Below are 22,212 nucleotides of genomic sequence, written 5' to 3'. Positions count from 1 at the left end.
ATTACCTCATGAGCAGAGATGTCGGCTTCCAGAAGCTGGTGTTTCTTCAGCAGGTTGTTGACGGAGGCCAGGTCTTTGCCATAGTCCTCAGAGGCAAGAAGGGCCTCGACCTGCAGAGAAAAACGAGAAAAACATTATTTTGTGAACGGTAATTCCTCATCGTCTTTGTTTTCAGAGAGCATTTCTCAGCATCTTTTATTTTTTACTATAAAAATCTGTCTAACATTAACTAAATTGCTGGAAACAAACTCCGAGGTGATGTGTTTTTGGGTGTCTGTTGAGCAAATCAAACCTCTCCTTTTCTAATCTTTCTGACGATCTGTGCAGGTCTCAGATAAATCCTATTAAACATCAGGGTTTTCAGTACTGATGATTTCTCATGATAAACCTAATATCAGCATCTTTAACTTCTGAGAATTGTGTGGTGGATGCGAACCTTTCACGAAAGTGATCTAATTTTTACATCCAGATTTTTTTTAGTATTTTATTGTCATTTGTTTTTACCTCAGATAGCCAGAAGTCAAAGTCCTTGATGCCAGTGTTGAAATTCTGCTGCTTGTTGGCTTCCTTGAGCTTCTGGCTCTTCTCTGCTGACTTGTTCACCAGGAACTGCCACTGCTCATCCAGGGCACCGAGACGCGACTAAAGAACACAAGGGTAGATACCCAGTTTTGGACTACTGACAAAAACAGTAGATGTTGAACTAGGCAAGAATCCGTTCACGTTGCTTGAATTGCATAGAAAGAGAATGTATTTAACATTTGTTTGCTATGTGATCACCATGTTTTTCTCAAAGGCTTTTGTCCTTGAAGTAGATTTGTATGTAAATAACATTTTTATACTTACATGTCCTATATACACACACACACACACACACACACACCCCTTATAATTGTAAGATGTTTGAAAACTGTGTACCTGAACTGCGTCCTCACTGCCGGCGCAGGCCCCTCTCTGCATGAGGGCGTTGCCTGTGTCGATGACCCCACGGATGCGGTCTGCGTTGGCGTGCAGCTCCGCCTCGAACGCCTGGTGCTTCTGGTGCTTACTCTGTGAGAGAGAGCAGGCAGGGGAAGGAGGGAAGAGACAGGGGAGATAAAGGGAGTGAGAACCATGGAGTATGGAGAGCTAGTGGGTTGGTGCTGGATGGGTGACATCTTCCCTTGGATTGTGAAAACACAATCCGGTAGGCTACTTAGATACGTGTTGGTAAGGGTTGATGTACAATTGAAAAGGCAATTTAGTCATTTAGCAGATGCTCTTCTATAGAATAATTTAAATAAGGAGGCAAAGTATACAGTGAATTTGGAACGTATTCAGACACCTTGACCTTTTCCACTTAGTTACGTTACGGCCTTATTCTACAATGAATTCAATTGGTTTTTTCCCCCGCTCATCAATCTACACACAACACCCCATAATGACAAAGCAAAAATAGTTTAGACATTTTTATTTATCTAAAAATAAAACATTTACATAAGTATTCAAACCCTTTACTCAGTACTTTGATGAAGCACCTTTGGCAGCAATTACAACCTTGAGTTTTCTTGTATATGACGCTACAAGCTTGGCACACCTGTATTTGGGGAGTTTCTCCCATTCTTCTCTGCAGATCCTCTCAAGCTCTGTCAGGTTGGATGGGGAGCGTTGCTGCACAGCTATTTTCAGGTCTCTCCAGAGATGTTCCATCGGGTTCAAGTCCGGGCTCTGGCTGGGCCACTCAAGGACATTGAAGCCACTGGGGTATTGTGTGTAGATTGCTGAGGATTATTATTTTTTATTTAATTTAATTTTTTTATAATAAGGCTGTAAAGTAACAATGTGGAACGAGTCAAGGGGTCTGAATACTCTCCTCACTGTATATATTATATAAATTATACTGTATATATTAGAAAGGCACTTTTTACAATACGCTTCATAAGTGTCAGTCCTTTTTGACTTTTTGTTTATGTTTGTGCGTGGAGAGTGAATATCTCCTATTTGGGGCTATTGATTATGCAGGGCTTAACATTAACGCTTGTCCGATTGCCTGGGACAAGTAAAATAAAATGTTGGACTAGCAGATTAAAGATTACAGTTTGAACAATTATAAAAATAATATACAGAAAAAAAAGAAAAAAAAAGTACAATAATCAAACAATTAGGCTTCTCTGATCATAACTGGATGCGATGTTTTGCTCACTGTCCCCTCCCAATCTCTGCAGATCGCATTGGAGTATAATTATTGTAGGCCTGCATTGACAGGCACGAGTAGTCTTTCAATCATGCATTCACAAGATATGTTTTAGAGATCAAAGCGAGCTTAGCTGCATTTGCACATTTATTGATAATAATAGCCCGTGAGTTATTTGCCCAGTTATAGATCATTTTTGGTCAGCAATGAAAATCATGAAAAAGTAAATGGTGTGTGGGCCGTTGCCACGGGAGAGAAAAAGCTCGCTAGAGAGTAAATTGCTCAGCAGGTAAAACAGACGAGATAACTACACTGTTTCTTGAATTGGCTCTCTCGTTCGTTAACTATTAGCATTAATGGCATTGTCATGTCTGAAGTCCTAAAGTAACCTAAAGTAACTTTCCACCGGCAAATGGCCAAAACGCAGTTGATACGTGTATGCAGATGATGAAACCAATGCTACATTTTACAGTTGTAAAAGTCTCTCAAGGACTCAAAATTGGCTATGATTCTCCTCTATTCAATACTGGCCATGTAATTCTGACAAGGTAAAAAAAAAAGTTCAAACACCACCAAATGAGGACAGACGATGTGTCGAACTGACTTCTACAGTACAAGACACACCAAGGTGAAACAAAATGGAGATGGAACGGACCCACAACGGGGTCGCGACAAAATATATTTTTGAAGATACCTACAAGATGAGAAGGTCTTTTAAAAACTCATTCCACACTTAGTTTTTACATAACCAGAGATTGAGAGGTAGAGAGCAGACAAACACTTATTGGAGGTGTCGGTGACGTTACTTTGCACTATCCTTGATGTTACTTCGTTTGTGGCTAAAGTGTGGTTTTTGGTTACAACCAGCTTGCAAAAAGGCAAGGCACATCAATCTCTCTCTCTCATGTTTAAATACATTTGGCAAGATTTATAGGACTACTTTTTACAACAAAAAAAGCAACAATATGTGGAGCAAGTTTGAAGACTATCTAACTGCAGACAAACAAAAAATATATATATAGAAGCCACAACCAGCAACAAAATGGAAACAACTGCAGTCATATACAAACATGTGCATTGATGGCACAAGACGGGGGAAATTAAGACATGTATGAAACCTGTACAACAACAAAAAAGCGGGTGCAGATGAACACGTAAAACACGGGATGGCATTCTACACACGTGTCTACAACATTCTACACACGTGTCTACAACATTCTACACACGTGTCTACAACATTCTACACACGTGTCTACAACATTCTACACACGTGTCTACAACATTCTACACACGTGTCTACAACATTCTACACACGTGTCTACAACATTCTACACACGTGTCTACAACATTCTACACACGTGTCTACAACATTCTACACACGTGTCTACAACATTCTACACACGTGTCTACAACATTCTACACACGTGTCTACAACATTCTACACAAAACCTACGTTGGGTGTTAGTTTAGCAGACACACTACTCAACTTACCAGCAGCTTGGACAACTATAAACGAGATAAAAACAGAGGAGAGATTCAGTCCCATATAGACACACATGGGGGTTGGGTCAGTAGGTACAGGTAAGGGAGCATTGTAGTCATTAACAGGGAGCAACAATACATTTACACAGTATTAAACTGCAGTATTGAAACCACTGACAAGTTAGATGTAATTTATATTAACAAAACACTCGCCCGAAATGGGTTTACCCTCTTTTGAAACCAAATTAAATGCCTTGTAGGCCAGGTTGTGGAGGAATTAGTGGGGTTGTCAACATTTTAAAATAAATACATGTCTAAAAAAAATATTACAGTACAGAATTATGGCAACATACACATGTTTTGGACAGATCATTTGAATGTTTTTTTTTTTTTAGTAAATGTATTTAAGGTTATTTGTTGATGTAAAAATCGACATTTATCAATTTTAAGGTTACACCGTTACATTTGGGGTGGGGTCATCAGAAATTCTGAAAAAAGGGTGTTTCAAGTCATTATTTGATCATGATCTTTTGATCAAGTCAAAGTATTTCAGATATTTGTCATCCAACTAATGGTTATGGGGTAAACTGACCCTAGATCAGTGGTTAGGGGAAGCCCATAGAGATGCTGAAAGCCCTCTATGGCGCTACCGATTGCTATCGGTCTTTTGTGGCAAGTGTGCCCACAATCCATCTCTATGGTTCAGCCTTGAAACTCCAAGGATCGAGCCTGTCATTGTGACATTCTTAGCCAATCCTGTACCTGTATGTTGGTGGGGTCCTTGTAGGACTCGTCGGTGGCCGTCTGCAGCTTCTCGCTGATCCAGGCCTCAATCTCATCCACATCACGGCTGAACTGCTGCAGGGTCTGGGACTCGCCCAGCTTGGAACGTTTCTCAATCATCTGGGCCTTCAGACGGCGCCACCTGCAGACCGGGAGGACAAACGCAGGCAGGCACAGTTACACTATGGCAATTCCATAAAACCATTGATTTTAAAGTCTCAGTGGCCAATTCCATGGTAACGGTATAATGCTAACAGATATGCACATGCAAAGTTGCACAGATGGTCATCTAAAGAGAAAGCTAGAGTGACCTGTCCAGGACTTCGTTGCGACGTTTGGAGATCTCAGGCTTGGCGTAGTGGTCAGCGCCGACCAGCTGGTCAGCAAAGGACTGCAGGGCAGCGATCTTCTCCTCCTGCACATTGATGGCCTTGTCAAAATCCTCGTGTTTCTTGATGAGGGCCTCCACGCTGTCCAGGGAGTCGCCCTTGTCGTCGCTGGCCAGGAAGGCCTCGCGCGCTGCCATCCAGTTCTCAGCCTGCTCACAGTCACGGTTGAACAGCTGAGGGAGGAGTGGAGAGAGATTACTCACTAGGATAAGTTGTATACTGGCTAGGCTAGTAATTGACTTCGTCTCGAGGCTGTGTGTAGAATAATTATTACATTTTTTATTCCATGGGTTGAGAGCACACAAACTAGATTAGGCCTAGTTCAAAGGTACACTGTCAAGGAAACTAAACTAACAGACACACCAACATGTCCTTAAGTTTAAATAACCAAAAGCCACTGAGACGAGGTGTTTGTTTTTGCAAGGCTTAAGGAATGATCTGCCACCCTTTTCGTGCCCCAGAAGGTAAGCAACAGGGGTGTTTCTAAGACTGCATCATTTAAAAAATAGATTTCTATTGAGGTTTAATGCTGTGTAAGTTATAGTTAAATTACGGTCAAACATTGCCAATTTGCGAGCTTGGTGTGTGTGCTGTGTCCCTGTAAGGAGGCAAGCTCCGTTTCATAGTTTGTTCTACAGTGTTAATGATTGAATGCCTGTCGGTGTCTGTGTGCGCGCATGCGCGTCTCCAACCTGGAGCTCCAGGCACTGGTCGAGCATCATGCGTCTCTGGACCCAGGCCTTCTCCAGGTCGGCCCTCTCGTGGTCCAGGGCCTCCAGCTTCTGCTGGATCTCCGGACTGGCGTAGTGGCCGCGTGCCAACAGCTGCTGGCCAAACTGCTCAAAGGCCTGGAAGGTGCCCGCACGGGCGTCGATCTCAGTGCGGTGCTCCTGGAAAGAGGGAGAGAGAGAGGATGGTAAGATTACAGGTGTATATTGGATGGACTAGATGTTTGTGCATGTCCATATGTGGAATCTGGTTCACCTGGTATGTACATAAGATACAGGGGATGGAACGTACAGGTGCTGTGTGTACATACCTGGTGTCTCTCCAGCAGGGCCTCAGCCCCGGTCACATCTTTGGCCAGTTCCTCTGAGGAGACCAAGCTTCGGATGCCGTTAATCCAGGACATCAGGTCCCTGAAGTCGGAGAGGAAGCGCTGCAGGTCGTGGGAGTTGCCCAGCTTGTCCTTGCGCTGGTCGGCACGCGCCACTAGGCTGCTCCAGGCCGTGTTGAGCTCTGTGCACTTCTCCTGGATGTCGTCCACAGCCTCCGGGTGGGACTGGATCAGACGCTCTGCCGTCTCCCCCAGAGACTTCACCTGGAACAGGAAGGCAAAGATCATTTATTACATTCTTCAACCTTTGTTTAGTCCCTGTGTGTTTGGCTGGTCCTGCTCTCACTGAGACGCAGCATCTTCTTGACGAAGGAAGATCGACACAGCAGATAAATGCATGCGTTTCTGCTCACCTCATCTTCAAGACTTTGATCGATACTCACCATCCGCTGATCTAAATGGCAAGTGAAAGTGTGTGTGTTTCCGCTCACCTTGTCTCCTAAGGCGGCCAGGTCTCTCTCAAAGCCCTCATGTTTGCGCTGCAGAGCCTGAACGCTAGCCAGGTCGTGGCCGTAGTTGTCGGTGTTCAGGGCCTGGTTCTTCTCCTCGATCCACTCCTTGGTCTCATCCGCATCCCTGAGGAAAACAAGCAGCCATTTTGTTCAGTGTGTTAAAATACTAATATCCACCAACTTTCTCCTTGAGGTGATCTTGGTCTTGGCTAATACATGTGTCACCTTAAACACAGATGTCTGCGTGCAGACGTTAATACGCAGGTTTCTTCTGCATCCGTCTGGGAATGTGTGCTGTGTGTACCTGTGGAACCTCTGCACCTCATGGGCACTCCCCAGCATGTTGCTCCTCTCCTCAGCCAGCTGCTGCAGGGCCCTCCAGCGGTTGTTCAGCTCCTACAAAACACACCCCCGGACACCGTTATCACCCAATCACAGAGCTAGACAGAGCTTCTCCAGGATCCAATAACTCCCATGAGGCCTTTGCCAAGGTTTCTTGAACCCAGTGTTCCAATTTAGCCGATTTAAATTGAGTGAATGTTTTAATGAATTGATTAACAACTTATTTTCAGGATATTATTTGATATATAGACTCTTGGTTGCATATCCTTCCAGGTTGGGATAAATTCCATTTCAACTCAATGAATCAAAACAAAATGACTTGAACTCGTCTCTGAATTGACTGAGTTACAATGGAGTCCAGTGGAATGGAACCCAATCCTGGTAATCTTGAGCAACGAGGGTCTTAAACTGATATCAGTTGTGAATATAAATTGTGAATCAGTAAAGTGCTCATTGATTCAGGTCCATGTGTGTTTGACAGACAGACTGGTGGTAAAGCTGTTGGATAAAAGGGGCAACGAGGAACATGGATGTCAATGACGATACACAGGATGGAGAAACAATGGAGAAAGAAATGACAAAACGCTAGGGTAACAAAATATGGTGTTGAGGCATATTTCAATGCCTTTCGTACCAGCCATTTCATTTAGAAATTTCATTTAATCTTTCATTCATCTTTCATTTAGAAAACAAATAACAATGGTTAAAGGAGAGGGGGATGAGACAAATGAAAACAGGAATGAGGGACAAGGCCATTCAATGACATTGGCGACATGATGAGAACAAAAATACAACGCAAGGACCGTAGACACGGACAGAGTCCAGACCGATGATGGACAAGACAATGGAACCACAGGATGACCACGTTGATGGAGGGGTTAGTCTCCAGAACGAACAGGATGCAGGTATGAGGCCAGCCAGGAGGACATAAATGCGAGGGAGGAGGGGGCGGGATTTGGGGGGGGGGGGGGGGCTAGTCTTTAAAAATCTTACCTTGATAGTATTAAAGTTAGCCGTCGTTTGAACAGCCAAGCGTACATTCTACAATCAAAGGTGAAAAAAAATCAGAGCAGAAAGAAGGGAGGACAGGAAAGGGGGTGGGGTTGGGACAAAAACACCACACCAGTCAAAAGAGGAACCATATTAGCACCGCAGGGGGTAAAGACAGACCATGTCTTCACACTGTTGCCCAAAAGACAGCCGGCACCATCAACATGGCAGGCCCCAAAGCACCACCATTACCGTACATGCAGTGGAGACGGAAACTTAAGCGCTGACTAAGTTACGACAGCTCAAGGCAAAAGTTAATATTGGGTTTATGTGTAGGCTGCGTCAACAAAGATGCATATAATACCGTCCTCTAGCTAAATCCATCTATGGGTGTGCCAACATGTGTCTGCTATGCGTTTTCACCTGCTTTAGCTGTAATGAGAGTTTTTAAATAGGTCAAAATTACCTTAACACATTTTTGTTTACCCAAAGAAATTAATACCTTTATAAACGGGTAGCTAGAGTAAACAGGTTCACTAGAGTAGCTAGTGAACAGTAGAGTACTTCTAAATATAGAGTAGAATATATTGAATGGTGAGTGGTAAGTGCCAGGTCTACCATTAATTTCTTTATCTCTGGTTTGTTAACAAGTACGTCTTACATCAACTGATACAAGGTCCGATGTACAAGGCTGAATTACTGGGCATGAATCCAAGATTCAGGTTCATTTAAATATTTTTTGACAGGCTACATGCTGTCCAATCTTTTATGGAGGGGGGAAAAAAAGACATGGTCACACTAAAAGGAGACAAAATGCTTTGTTTGGATATGCATGAGACTATGTTGATTGGTCAAGACTTTCTTACCTTCCATGGTGAAGCATTTTGGGTATTTTGGGCATCATCCTGTTGGAACAAAGAGGGGAATTTGGGTTACATACGTGACAGAAATAAACATTCTAGATATATTATACTGTTGATGAAATCAAAATGTATTGAAACTCAGGAGTCGTCTTTACCTTGCCAGGAACGGAACCCAACATTACTTGTTCCTGGAGTAGAAAAGTAAAGTTAAGCTAAAAATGTTTTACATCCCTGGAAAGTGAATACCGTTGCTATATTTCAAATGCAAAATACTTTCACACAAATACTCACATAAAAACAATTGCTTCATAGGCGTTCATCTTTGATGAAAACATGACATATCTCTGCATTAGCGGGCTACATTACCTGAGCTTGGACCATGTGTGACTCCTCTGCCATTAGGCCCTCAGACTCCAGCTCAGATGCCACCTTGTTGATGTCCCTCAGACGAGACTCGTTGGCCTTCAGGTCCTGGTGAACAGACAAGGAGAAGAAAGACCGTCACTACACACCTCACACACATTTCATTCACCAAGGTACTGGTCGAGATGGGCATGGTATAAACTAAGGACTGCAGTGCACGTCACATTGCCACGTGTTCTAGCATGAACACATTATTAAATGGCTCTGCAACCCGAATATGGAAGCGAATTGGAGTCAAATCAAATTGTATTTGCCACGTGGGCCGAATACAACAGGTAGACCTTACAGTGAAATGCTTACTGGCACGCCTTTAACACTTATTCTTCTTAAAACTGCATTGTTGGTTAAGAAAGTATTTACTCAAATAAAGAAAAACAAAATATTAAAGAGCAACAATAAAATGACAATAGCGAGGCTCAATACAGGGGGTACCGGTAGAGAGTCAATGTGCGGGGGCACAGGCTGGTCGAGGTAATTTAGGTAATATGTACACTACCGTTCAAAAGTATGGGATCACTTAGAAATGTCCTTGTTTTTGAAAGAAAAGCAACTTTTTTGTCAATTAAAATAACGTAAAATTTATCAGAAATACAATGTACATTGTTAATGTTGTAAATGACTTGTAGCTGGAAACAGCTAATCCAAGTTTATCATTTTAAAAAGGTTAATTGATCATAAGAAAACACTTTTGCAATTATGTTAGCACAGCTGAAAACTGTTGTCATGATTAAAGAAGCAATAAAAACTGGCCTTCCTTAGACTATTTGAGTATCTGGAGCATCATCATTTGTGGGTTTGATTACAGGCTCAAAATGGCCAGAAACAAAGACCTTTCTCCTGAAACTCAGTCTATTCTTGTTCTGAGAAATGAAGTCTATGCCATGCGAGAAAATTCCAATAAACTGAAGATCTCATACAACGCTGTGTACTACTCCCTTCACAGAACAGAGCAAACTGGCCCTAACCAGAATAGAAAGAGTGGGAGGGCCCGGTGCACAACTGAGCAAGAAGACAAGTATATTAGTGTCTAGTTTGAGAAACAGATGCCTCACAAATTCTGAACTGGCAGCTTTCATTAAATAGTGGAGTGAACTTCCGACCTCAACTGTATGTACCGATACGATATGTATCACGATTTATCACAATTCTATATTTATTGTGATTTTGATACTACTACAGAGGGAAAAGAAAGAGCCATGAGACGAGTTCTGATCAGTCATAATGAAAACATGATTGAGGCCAAGCCACAGAAATCCCAGAGTTTTGACAGCCGACTAGCGCAAGCTGATATTACCCATCTAGCAGAGAATCGATACTTAGAATATATCACCAAAAATATTATTGCGGGGGGTGTCCCAGGTGGCGCAGTGGTCTAGGGCACTGCATCGCAGTGCTAGCTGTGCCACCAGAGACTCTGGGTTTGAGCCCAGGCTCTGTCGCAGCCGGGAGGTCCGTGGGGCGACGCAAAATTGGCATAACGCCGGTAGGGAAATCCTTGTCTCATCGCACACTAGCGACTCCTGTGGTGGGCCGGGCGCAGTGCACGCTAACCAGGTCGCCACGTGCACAGTGACACATTGGTGCGGCTGGCTTCCGGGTTGGATGCGCGCTGTGTTAAGAAGCAGTGCGGCTTGGTTGGGTTGCGCTTCGGAGGATGCATGGCTTTCGACCTTCGTCTCTCCCGAGTTGTAGCGATGAGACAAGATAGTAACTACCAGCAATTGGACACCACGAAATTGGGGAGAAAAGGGAGGGTCAGATCTATATTATTGCGATACTCTACTGTATTGATTTTCCCCCTCATCACTACTAAAGCCTAAAAGGATGGAGTACAGTAAGTCAGCTAGTGCCACCGTGTGTGAGGGGTACCTTCTGGAAGTCGTCAAACTTCTTCTGCAGCACCTCCACCTGCTCCAGGTCAGAGCCCACCTCCTCGTTGGTGAGGGCTCCCTCCTTCTCGTTGATCCACTGCTGCAGTTCGTTAGCCTCGCGGAACAGCATGAACTTCTTGCAGCTCTTTTCTAGCATGTCCTTGCGTTTCTCGCCCAGCTCCAGGAGAGTGCCGTACCTAAAATTACAGGATGGAGATTTTACAATCCTCTTTGTGTAGAGCACAGGAACCAGTCACAACGACCACGACATTGAAATGGGTATTGATTGAGAGACTGGCAGGAATAGCAGCGTTGCTCGTGGGAATGCGTGGTGACACCTAGAGGGACACTCTGGTCCTACTCACAGTTCCTCCACCTGCTTCATGCGTACAGACACACTGCACGCCTCCTTTGCGCCCGGCCTACTCAGTCACAAACATGACATGCGCAGGCAGGCATTAGCAGTTAGGGAGGGAAACAGAGAAACAGACAGCGAGAAAGGCAAGGCCGTTAGTGACAGAAAAAGTTTAAGTGCTACTGGCTCACTGGACTGTAATGATAAGGAAGAGACTAAAGGGAGACTAAGAAAAACAGACCGAAAATTTGAGGGAGGGGGAGAGACTGGGACATTGAAGAGGTTAATTGTTAATTAGCTAGGCTAAGATAGGAACGTACATTTGTTAAAAACTGTTAATTAAACCAGTCGGGTCAACAGGTTACGTTCTAAGTTAGAGGTTAAAAAGGTGGTAAAGAACCACAGGACTGAAGATGAGTACTGGGCATGTAAGAGGTCAGAAATTACAGTGGGAAAGGGATGGTAATTTGGAAGCGGGTAAGGTAGAATTGGGTTAGGTAGAAGGAGGCCCTTACTGGTTCTCGATCTGGTCCTGGCGGAGGCCGATGCTGCCCTGCTCGTCCAGCAGGTTCTCCCTGGAGGAGGACTGGGTGGGGTCTAGCTTCTTGACGTAGGCCGCTGGCACAAAGCCCTGGCGGTCGTTCACCTCCACCTTCCACCAGTCCTTCAGCAGGCGAGAGAGGTCAGGAGAGAAGACACACATGTTATTTCTGTCCCCCATAAGGGATGAAAATGCATCCCATTCAGTTCATTCTATCTTGCTTATACCTATCAAATTATTTCCGGTCTACATCAAGTGCCTGATCATGGGTATGGGCTAGCAGCAGTTATTTGTGGACATGGCCCTGCTTGGAGCAAGGCTTTTGTTCATCTCGCTAAGATGGCAACTTTCTTTTATTATACAAGTTGCGCGCACACACACACACACACCTTGTTGGTACTGTTGAGCAGGGTGAGGATGTCCCCCTTCTTCATGGTGACCTCACGGGGGCTCTTCTCCTGGTAGTCATAGAGGGCCAGCACCAGCTCCTTGCCAGTCTCATCATCGGTGGGCGCAACTTGTTGCTGCAGGTGGAAAGGAAAAAAAGTATTAAAGGTGCAATCTAGACAATAGCAACATGAAAATATCCGTTTGTGTCTATAACAGACCAGGAGTAGTAAAGAAATTATTGATACTCTGGTTCTCAGATGTTTGCAAAGGGAAAAATAGTTGAATTGTTCATAGAATGTTAGCTAGCTAGTTTAGGCATTTATAAAAGTTGTAAAATGGTGCACATTCATTTCACGATAAGACTAAAGATGCAATGTGGGTTCCAGACTTACCCTGCAGGATTGGGCCTGCTCCTTCAAAGCCTGGATGCTGGTGCCATAAGCACTCAGGTCAGACATCAGGGCTTCGTGCTTCTTCAGCAGGGCCTCAGCCGAATCCTCATCCTTGCCGTAGTCGGGACTGCCCACGATGGGCTCTTTCTCCCTCATCCAGGACTCTGCCTCGTTGGCGTCGGCGAAGTACTGCTGTGCCTGCAGTGAGTCCTCCAGGTCCTGCCTGCGCTGCCCGGCCTTGCCTTTCAGGGTGTCCCAGCGGCCGTTCAGCTCCCCCAGCTTCACCTTAACCTCCTCCCCAGCAAAGTGGCCTGGTGGGGACCACAGGGAGAGGGGGGTTGTTTATTTGCAGTGCCTTAAGAAAGTATTCACACCCCTAGACTTTTTCCACATTTTATTGTGTTACAAAGTGGGATTAAAATGAATTGATCATTTTTTGTCAACGACTACACAAAAGACTCTCAAAGTGCAAGAAAAATTCTAACATTTGTCAAACATTTATGAAAAATAAAACATTTATTAGATAAGTATTCACAGCGCTGAGTCAATACCTTTGGCAGCGATTACAGCTGTGAGTCTTTCTGGGTAAATTTCTAAAAGAGCTTAACACACCTGGATTGTACAACATTTGCCCATTAATCTTTTCAAAATTCTTCAAGCTCTGTTAAATTGGTTGTTGATCCTTATTAGACAACCCTTTTCAGGTCTTGCCATTGGTGGCAACCCACCTGTTTAGCAAACAAATAATAATATAAAATAATAATCTTTGAGTCAATAAAGCCGATTACAAACATTGTCTCTTTTTTGAGTAAGGCAGCTCCAAAATGCAGGTGTTTCAGCTTAGCTCAGTGCTTTCTGTGCTGGTGAGGCAGCCAGTGGAAAATATGAAATGTAGGGGTTGGTAATGTTCTCTAGTTGTGCCACTCATGAGGACACTACATCACCACAAAATCTACTGAGAGAGCTTGAAAATTCAAGCCCCTTGGGTGCTGCCTGCCATCAATTTACATTAGAAGTGCCCATCCAAGAAGGCTTAAGGTCATTGGCCACAGATCAAATGGACGTCTATAGTATGGTATAATATGTTAGCCTATAGCCTGTCTTAGAGAAATCATTGAATATCGTATGAGCTTTCATTGTCTGGTTATATGTTTATTTATCCTACGGTTGTACGGGAGAATACTGCAGGAAACGCCCATGTTCTAAATTCTGGCGCTGTACAATTCAAAAGTGCTAAACAAATACAGTACCAGTCAAAAGTTTGGAGACACCTACTCATTCAAGGGTTTTTCTTTATTTGTACTATTTTCTACATTGTAGAATAATAGTGAAGACATCAACACTATGAAATAACATATGGGATCATGTAGTAACCAAAACAGTGTTAAATATCTTGGCATTCTCTCAACCAGCTTCACCTGGAATGCTTTTTCAACAGTCTTGAAGGAGTTACCACATATGCTGAGCACTTGTTGGCTACTTTTCCTTCACTCTGGGGTCCAAATCATCCCAAACCATCTCAATTGGGTTGAGGTCAGGTGATTGTGGAGACCAGGTCATCTGATGCAGCACTCCATCACTCTCCTTCTTGATCAAATAGCCCTTACATAGCCTGGAGGTGTGTTGGGTCATTGTCATGTTGAAAAACAAATTATATCCCGTCTGGTTTGGGCTTAGTGGGACTGACGTATCACTGAAGAATGCTGTGTTAGCCATGCTCATTAATTGTGCCTTGAATTGTAAATAAAACTCTAACAGTGTCACCAGCAAAGCACCCCCACACCACCTCCTCCATGCTTCACGGTGGGAACCACACATGCAGAGATAATCTGTTCACCTTTTCTGCGTCTCACAAAGACACAGCGGCTGGAACCAAAAATCTCTACATTTGTTCTTATCAGACCATGGTTTAATGTCTACTGCTCGTGTTTCTTGGCCCAAGCAAGTCTCTTCTTGCTGGTGTCCTTTAGTAGTGGTCTCTTTGCAGCAATTCGACTGATTCACGCATGTTGACATGTGTCTGCTACTTGAACTCTGAAGCATTTATTTGGCCTGCAATTTCTGAGGCTGGCAACTCTAATAAAATCCTCTGCAGCAGAAGTATCTCTGGGTCTTCCTTTCCTGTGGCTGTCCTTGTGAGAGCCAGTTTCATCATATCGTTTGATGCTTTTTGTGACTGCACTTGAAGAAACTTTAAAAGTTCTTGACATTTTCCAGATTAAGACACGAAGGTCAGTCAAAGTATTGGACTGTCGTTTCTGCTTTTTTGAGCTTTTCTTGCCATAATATGGACTTAGTATTTTACCAAATAGGGCTATCTTCTGTATACCACCGCTACCTTGTCACAACACAACTGATTGGCTCAAACGCATTAACCTTGTGTGTAGGGGGCAGTATAAAAAAAACGTGCCAATGTGAAACTGGGGCGGCAGTGTAGCCTAGTGGTTAGAGCATTGGACTAGTTCAAATCCCCGAGCTGACAAGGTACAAAATCTGTCGTTCTGCCCCTGAACAGGCAGTTAGCCCACTGTTCCTAGGCCGTCATTGAAAATAAGAATTTGTTCTTAACTGACTTGTCTAGTAAAAAAAAAAAAAAAAAATTCTTCACTATATATATATATATATATATAAATTAAGGGAACACTAAAATAATCCGCCCATTCCTGGACAGTCTGTGGCGTTGGTGGATGGAGCGATGTGTCCCAGATGTGCTCAATTGGATTCAGGTCTGGGGAACAGGCGGGCCAACCTCTTGCAGGAACTGCTGACACACTCCAGCCACATGAGGTTTAGCATTGTCTTGCATTAGGAGGTACCCAGGGCCAACCGCACCAGCATATGGTCTCACAAGGGGTCAGAGGATCTCATCTCGGTACCTAATGGCAGTCAGGCTACCTCTGGCGAGCACATGGAGGGCTGTGCGGCCCCCCAAAGAAATGCCACCCCATGACTGACCCACCGCCAAACCGGTCATGCTGGAGGATGTTGCAGGCAGCAGAACGTTCTCCACGGCGTCTCCAGACTGTCACGTCTGTCACATGTGCTCAGTGTGAACCTGCTTTCATCTGTGAAGAGCACAGGGCGCCAGTGGCGAATTTGCCAATCTTGGTGTTCTCTGGCATCCTGCACGGTGCACGGTTCTCAAACATCCTGCATGGTGTTGGGCTGTAAGCACAACCACCACCTGTGGACGTCAGGCCCTCATACCACCCTCATGGAGTCTGTTCAAACGGTCAGAAACAGACACAAGCACATTTGTGGCCTGCTGGAGGTCATTTTGCAGGACTCTGGCAGTGCTCCTCCTGCTCCTCCTTGCACAAAGGCAGAGGTAGCGGTCCTGCTGCTGGGATGTTGCCCTCCTATGGCCTCCTCCACGTCTCCTGATGTACTGGCCTGTCTCCTGGTAGCGCCTCCATGCGCTGGACACTACACTGACAGGCACAGCAAACCTTGCCACCGCTCGCATTGATGTGCCATCCTGGATGAGCTGCACTACCTGAGCTGCACTACCTGAGCCACTTGTGTGGGTTGTAGACTCCGTCTCATGCTACCACTAGTGTGAAAGCACCGCCAGCATTCAAAAGTGACCAAAACATCAGCCAGGAAGCATAGGAACTGAGAAGTGGTCTGTGGTCCCCACCTGCAGAACCACTCCCTTATTGGGGGTGTCTTGCTAATTGCCTGTAATTTACACCCGTTGTCTATTCCATTTGCACAACAGCATGTGAAATGTATTGTCAATCAGTGTTGCTTCCTAAGTGGACAGTTTGATTTCACAGAAGTGTGATTGACTTGGAGTTACATTGTGCTGTTTAAGTGTTCCCTTTATTTTTTTGAGCAGTAATATATATATATATATATATATATATATATTAGTAAAAATAAAAGAAAAACCCTGTAATGAGTAGGTGTGTCCAGACTTTTGACTGGTACTGTAGTTATATAGACTGTCCTAGCACGCTCATTAATGTCTTAATCGAAATTAGGGACTCCCTCTTATCTGTTCATTGTCCCCTTATGCCATAGTTTGTACATCTCAAATTGTCAGTAGAAACCATATTTGTTTAAGTAAGTCAGGCATAAGCTATGTTTTTTTAAAGGCAATAAATGAAGTTGAATGAAAGGCTCTGCTGATAGCCAGGTGTAGCAGTGGTAAGGATTCACTGCATGGTGCTGAAAAGAAAGCTCTGCTGTTGGGACAGCTCTTTATGTCGGCCCTAACAGTGTGTGGGCACCGTTTGTCACCGTTATAGTGCCATTAATGTATTGTTTCGTGGCTTTGCTGGCATGCATCTAAAAAATGTTTTTTTTGTTTGCCCCGCCAAGATTTACATGCTAAAATAGATTTTCAAGCCGATTTAAGTCAAAACTCGATCAATAAGGAACATTCACTGTCTTCTTGGTAAGCAACTCCAGTGTAGATTTGCCCTTGTGTTTTTTAGTTGTTTTTTTTCTCGTTTTTTTATCCTGAAAAACTCCTCAGTCCTCATCTCCCAGTGTCTCCATGAAAGCAGACTGAACCAGGTTCTCCTCCAGGACTTTGCTGGTGCTTTGTTCTGCTCAGTTTCTTTTTTATCCTGAAAAACTCCTCAGTCCTTACCAATTACAAGCATACCCATAACATTATACTGCCACCACTATGCTTAAAAATATGAAAAGTGGTTCTCAGTAATGTTTTGTATTGGATTTTGGCTGTATAACTTTAGTGCCTTGTTGCAAACGGGATACCTTTTTCTGGACAGGCTTCCTTCTTTTCACTCTGTCATTTAGGTTCGTATTGTGGAGTAACTACAATGTTGTTGATCCATCCTGTTTTCTCCTGTCACAGGCATTAAACTGTTTTAAAGTCACCATTGGCCTCATGGTGAAAGGGTTTGGACAATTCATTTCAATTCAGGAAGTAAACTATAATTAACGGAATTGAAATTGACCCAAACCTGCTAGAGAGTGAAAAAAGGTGCCAGTAGGGCCTATGCACGTTTGTACGAAACAACTCACCTTCCTCCACCATCGCCTCTCCTTTCTGGGTGACGGCCTTGATGCGGGGCTCATGGCCGGCGATCTCCGCCTGCAGGGCCTGGTGCTTCTTCAGCAAGTTCTGGACGCCAATCAGGTCTTTTCCCCGGTTGGTGGAGGCGGCGATGGGCTCCTTCTCCCGGACCCAGGTTTCCTCGTCCTCCACGTCCCTGAAGAGCTGCTGCAGCCGCAGGGAGTCTGACAGCTTCTGCTTGCGGGCGGCCATGGGGTCGCGGAGGGCACCGTAGCGCGCCACCAGCGCCTCCTGCTTGCGCTTGATGTTGTCGCCGTCAAAGTGACCGGCTTCCTGGAACTGGCGCGCCTGAATGGTGATGCCATCGATGCGGTCCTGGAGAGAGAGGAAGTCAGTCAGCCAACACCTGGTGGCAGCTTCCGATCTGAAACAGTTCATGCATATATTATGACATATAATTATGTTCGTTTTGGTCTTCGGCAAGGGTTTTCTCAGCTGTTCTTGCACACTACATTTTTGTCTTGAGGGACGCCGAAGTATACATCCCATCGTCGGGGATTGGTCAAGAGTAGGGATTCTTCAATGTAGTGTGTTGACATTCAACGATAGACTAATCGTTCTCATGCAAATGTTTTCAATTGAGAAATACTTTACCATCATGGCTGTAAAATTGTGCGACAAAGATCTCCTCTCCAAAAACGTCAACGAATGAGACGCTGTGGCGTCTCAAGACAAAGAAACAGTACTATTGACGCTCGTTCTCGTTTTTAAAGGGAAGGTCATTTTAAGGGAGTTTGCGAGCACACTAGGTTCAGTCCGCCTAGGTGTTAGCCGAACCAAATCATGCTGACACCTTAAGTCAGTCAGCCAGTCTTACCTTGTGCGCAGCCAGACCACAAGTCAACACTACTATTTGAATGCCTGAATATTATAGACCATGATGATGTCACTGCAACCAGGCTATGGAGGCATCTTGGAGTGGCAGCTCCCATGCATAGAATCTGAGTTTATTTTTTGTCTGTCAATCAAAGACACCACAGGGCATTTATTGGGATTCTTATGAGGAGATACACTGTCTAGCAGCTGGTCCCAGAGGTAAATGCAACAGTGTCTAAGTAGTTAACTTTTTGAGTCTGAAAACATCTGAGTGGTGATGTTCTCCAGTTACCTGGTAGCTGTCAGTCAGTTATCTTGTGGTGATATGGAAGTCACTGAGCGCGTTCGAGCAGATCAAAACCATGGTGAATTGTGGGTAAATTGTGACTTACTGACCTACAAAGGATAATAAGTAGTTATATATGATGCAAGGTCGACTTGTAGATCAGTCATCAGTTGCCTGCACTGTGAAACAAGCCCTTTACCTGGTGGGCAGCCACGTCAGCCTCCAGCAGGGCGTGCTTCTTCTGCAGGTTCTGGACGCTGGTCAGATCCTTGCCGTAGTCATCTGAAGCCAGGTGGCCCTCGACCTCATACAGCCACAGCTCAATGTCCTCCACGTTTCTGTTGAACTGCTGCTGCTGGTTGGCCTCGCGCAACTTGATGCCTGGGGAGAGGAGGGCATGGTGAGGAAAGGTTTAGGAGTGGTTGAAATTAAGATTGAACCTTTAAGGAGGAAGGGTATTTCTGAGGTTTGGTTTCAAATCTTGGGGCGCCAAAATGACCTTGTCTAGTAACTAACAGCTAGTCACATTACAAGATAACAAAAGCCCCTTCACTTTGAAATGTTACTCTCCAATAGATGTGGTAGAAGTCAATGAAACTCGTCCAAAATAATGCAAATCCCATGGAAATGGGTGTGGGAAAGATCCCAAATCTCCTCATTGCCCCCCGGAAATATTAGCCTACATATAGGCTATTGTTAATATGTGTATTTCACACTATGCTTGTATGGATGTCAACCCCAATACATGTTCATGTCATCGTCACCAATCAACTGCATTAGTTAAAAGCGACTTACCTCCACAGATTTCTCTAAGCTAGCTATGGGAAAGAGGGATGCCTAGTCAGTTGCACAACAATGCATTCAACCAAAAATGGGTCTTCTGCATCTAACCCAACCGCTCTGAATCAGAGAGGTGCAGGGGGTTGCTTTAAATCGACATCCACGTCACCGGCACCCGGGGAGCAGTTGTTAATGGAGGTTAACTGCCTTGCTCAAGTGAAGAATGGCAGATTTTTACACCTTGCCAGCTCGGGGATTCAAACCAGTAAACTTTTGGTTACTGGCCGAACACTTAAGAGCTTAGCTACCTATATGCTACCAGCTATACGAACGAGAGTTAGCATTTAGGAGGCTCTTCTTCTAAACCTGAAAAGTGACTAGTTCTAAAACGTTATGCAGAAAAACCAGCCAACTATATCCAAACCAGATTTTAGTAACCACATTGTGGGCATGTTACAAGGCATCAATCACGCCGGATTTGACAAATACCCACTTTGTTAGATCAGACTTGTTGAATACCAAATCTGGCGTCCTTCATATATCGATTTGCATTCCATTGACCTTTTCACCGCATCTATTCACTAGCATTGATATATCCTCCACGATCTGCATTCCATTGACCTTTTCACCGCATCTATTCACTAGCATTGCCGCCATTTTGTACTACTTCCACTTGCTATAATAATAGCCTTCATCTGAACTTCACCTCTCCTCCGCTCTCGTCGTCTCACCTTTGAGTTCGGTGGCCTCCAGCAGCTTCTTCCACTGGGAGCTGACTTCGTCCATGCGGACAGACACCTCGTCGGCGGCGTAGTGCTTCCCGTCTAGGAGCTCCTGGCCAGACTTCTGCAGAGCATCGATGCGGCTCTGGTTGGCTGACAACTCCGCCTCGAAGGCCTGGTGCTTCTGGACCTTGCCCTGTAGGTTGGATGGATCCTGGGGACAACAGAGAGAGCAGAGAGGTGGTGTAAAGAACGTGTTGCTAATAGGCCAGAGTACTGTGAATAACAATCTGTGTGGTTCACGGTGGTACTGCATCCTAATGGGATCTCGTAGCAGTCTAGGAGAAAGCCATGTTGAGCATTGAAACCCCATTATAAAGTACCTAGCTAAAGTATACCACTGTAAAGTAGCTGGTTCCAACCGTACCTTGTAGGCTTCGTCGGTGGCCGTCTTCATCTTCTCATTGATCCAGCTCTTGAGTTCGTCCGAGTCACGGAAGAACTGCTGCAGGTGGAAGGAGTCCTCCAGAGCGGCGCGGCGGGACTGAGCACGCTCGTGCAGGGCGTTGCGGCGGCTCAGCAGCTACAGGGGGAAACACAGATAAAACATCCTCCCTAACACCCAGAATATGATATAAACAGATAGAGAGTTCAAAGTGCTGCAAACATAGGACACATTCCGGTTCTTATCGTATTCATGTCTATGTGCAGAATGTTTCCTCTCTGTACTTACAGCATCTCTACGAGTAGCAACTTCCTCCTTGGCATAGTGGTCGTTCTGGATCAGTTTGGTGGCAAATTCATCCAGGGCCTAAAGAGGTCAGTGGTTAAGTTTAAGATTTGAGGAATGAAAGCGGATTCTCGATGTATGGTTATGGCGAGGACAGGTACTCACAGTGATCTTCTCCTCCTGGGCGCTGAGGGACTTCTCAAAGTCCTCGTGCTTCTTCAGCAAGGCCTCCACGCTGTCCAGAGAGTCACCAAGGTCCTCGTTCAGAAGGAAGGCCTGGACACAAAAAGCATACTTCCTTACTAGGATCACACACCCCACCATTTTGGAGAATCATTTTTGGGTGAGTATATTGTTTATTATTATTATTATTATTATTATTATTATTATTATTATTATTATTATTATTATTATTGTGTGTGGATGGATATACCTCTTGCTTGCTCATCCAGTTGTCGACCTGCTCTGTGTCCCTGTAGAAGAGCTGCAGGTCCATGCACTGCTCGTACTGCTGCCTGCGCACCTCCCACAGCTCCAGCAGAGACTCCTTCTCTTCAGTCAGGACACCCAGCTACACATAAAAATAAACAAGGTAAAAGGAGGTTCAATGAATCTGTGTGGAAATCCATGTTAAAAGTATGAAGCCAAAACCAAGGACAGAAACAACGGGAGATAGAAAGACCAGTCCTACCTTCTCCTTGACCTCCTCTAAGGCGTAGTGTCCGGTGTTGAGCAAGGCCTGACCGGCTTCGTCCGTGGCTTTGAAGCTGTCCTCATGGGCATCAATCTCACCCTAAGGACCCCACACACACACAGTAAACATCAGCAACATTGGAGGAAAAACGAGCATCACTGATTGAAGATCTGAGAAAATGTACTTTTCAACTGCTACAATAAAGTTCATTAATTTTAGTGTGTTTCTGTACCTTGTGCTCCTGGTGTCGGTCGAGAAGAGCCTCGGCTCCGGCCACGTCGTTGGCCAGCTCGTCAGCGTTGATCAGGGCCTTCATCTCCGTCACCCAGCTGGTCAGGTCACGGAAGTCTGCAGTGTAGCGCTGCAGCCTGCAGAGTGCCAAACACAGTCAGAGGGTTCTACATACTTTCAACTAAACTGGGCCCAAATGGCTGATATAGGAGTTTTTGACCATGCTATTGTTGGGTGGTCGCTGTGTTGAGCACAGTGGTGTTGACACAGTAACGCTACAGTGTTGACACAGTAACGCTACAGTGTTGACACAGTAACGCTACAGTGTTGACACAGTAAC

At 44.7% G+C, this 22,212-nt stretch overlaps 1 protein-coding gene across 6 annotated transcripts in view; it reads right to left on the bottom strand.

The window, feature by feature from the left end:
* Positions 1-22,212, bottom strand: part of LOC135544727 (spectrin alpha chain, non-erythrocytic 1-like) — a 55,114-nt gene that overhangs the window by 8,058 nt on the left and 24,844 nt on the right. For 2 of the 6 annotated variants that reach the window (XM_064972581.1, XM_064972576.1), the window contains exons 7-34: positions 21,874-22,009; positions 21,639-21,740; positions 21,381-21,518; positions 21,113-21,223; positions 20,951-21,028; positions 20,645-20,800; positions 20,227-20,431; positions 18,915-19,096; positions 17,562-17,928; positions 12,564-12,874; positions 12,171-12,305; positions 11,756-11,904; positions 11,251-11,307; positions 10,884-11,082; positions 8,958-9,062; positions 8,747-8,779; positions 8,595-8,633; positions 7,732-7,779; positions 6,701-6,792; positions 6,376-6,520; positions 5,867-6,148; positions 5,520-5,717; positions 4,750-5,000; positions 4,418-4,580; positions 3,665-3,679; positions 919-1,050; positions 505-642; positions 6-110 (exon numbers count right to left, since the gene is read on the bottom strand). In XM_064972581.1, the coding sequence (XP_064828653.1) occupies positions 6-110; positions 505-642; positions 919-1,050; positions 3,665-3,679; positions 4,418-4,580; positions 4,750-5,000; positions 5,520-5,717; positions 5,867-6,148; positions 6,376-6,520; positions 6,701-6,792; positions 7,732-7,779; positions 8,595-8,633; positions 8,747-8,779; positions 8,958-9,062; positions 10,884-11,082; positions 11,251-11,307; positions 11,756-11,904; positions 12,171-12,305; positions 12,564-12,874; positions 17,562-17,928; positions 18,915-19,096; positions 20,227-20,431; positions 20,645-20,800; positions 20,951-21,028; positions 21,113-21,223; positions 21,381-21,518; positions 21,639-21,740; positions 21,874-22,009 (4,072 nt within the window). The remainder of the gene's footprint in view (positions 1-5; positions 111-504; positions 643-918; positions 1,051-3,664; positions 3,680-4,417; positions 4,581-4,749; positions 5,001-5,519; positions 5,718-5,866; positions 6,149-6,375; positions 6,521-6,700; positions 6,793-7,731; positions 7,780-8,594; positions 8,634-8,746; positions 8,780-8,957; positions 9,063-10,883; positions 11,083-11,250; positions 11,308-11,755; positions 11,905-12,170; positions 12,306-12,563; positions 12,875-17,561; positions 17,929-18,914; positions 19,097-20,226; positions 20,432-20,644; positions 20,801-20,950; positions 21,029-21,112; positions 21,224-21,380; positions 21,519-21,638; positions 21,741-21,873; positions 22,010-22,212) is intronic. The other 4 variants (XM_064972578.1, XM_064972579.1, XM_064972580.1 and 1 more) reach the window with 4 other exon arrangements.

The sequence above is a fragment of the Oncorhynchus masou genome, chromosome 8, assembly GCF_036934945.1.
Source record: "Oncorhynchus masou masou isolate Uvic2021 chromosome 8, UVic_Omas_1.1, whole genome shotgun sequence".
Lineage (NCBI taxonomy): Eukaryota > Metazoa > Chordata > Actinopteri > Salmoniformes > Salmonidae > Oncorhynchus > Oncorhynchus masou.
The sequence above is the reverse complement of the archived record's forward strand: the minus strand, read 5'-3'. Positions and strand labels throughout refer to the sequence as shown.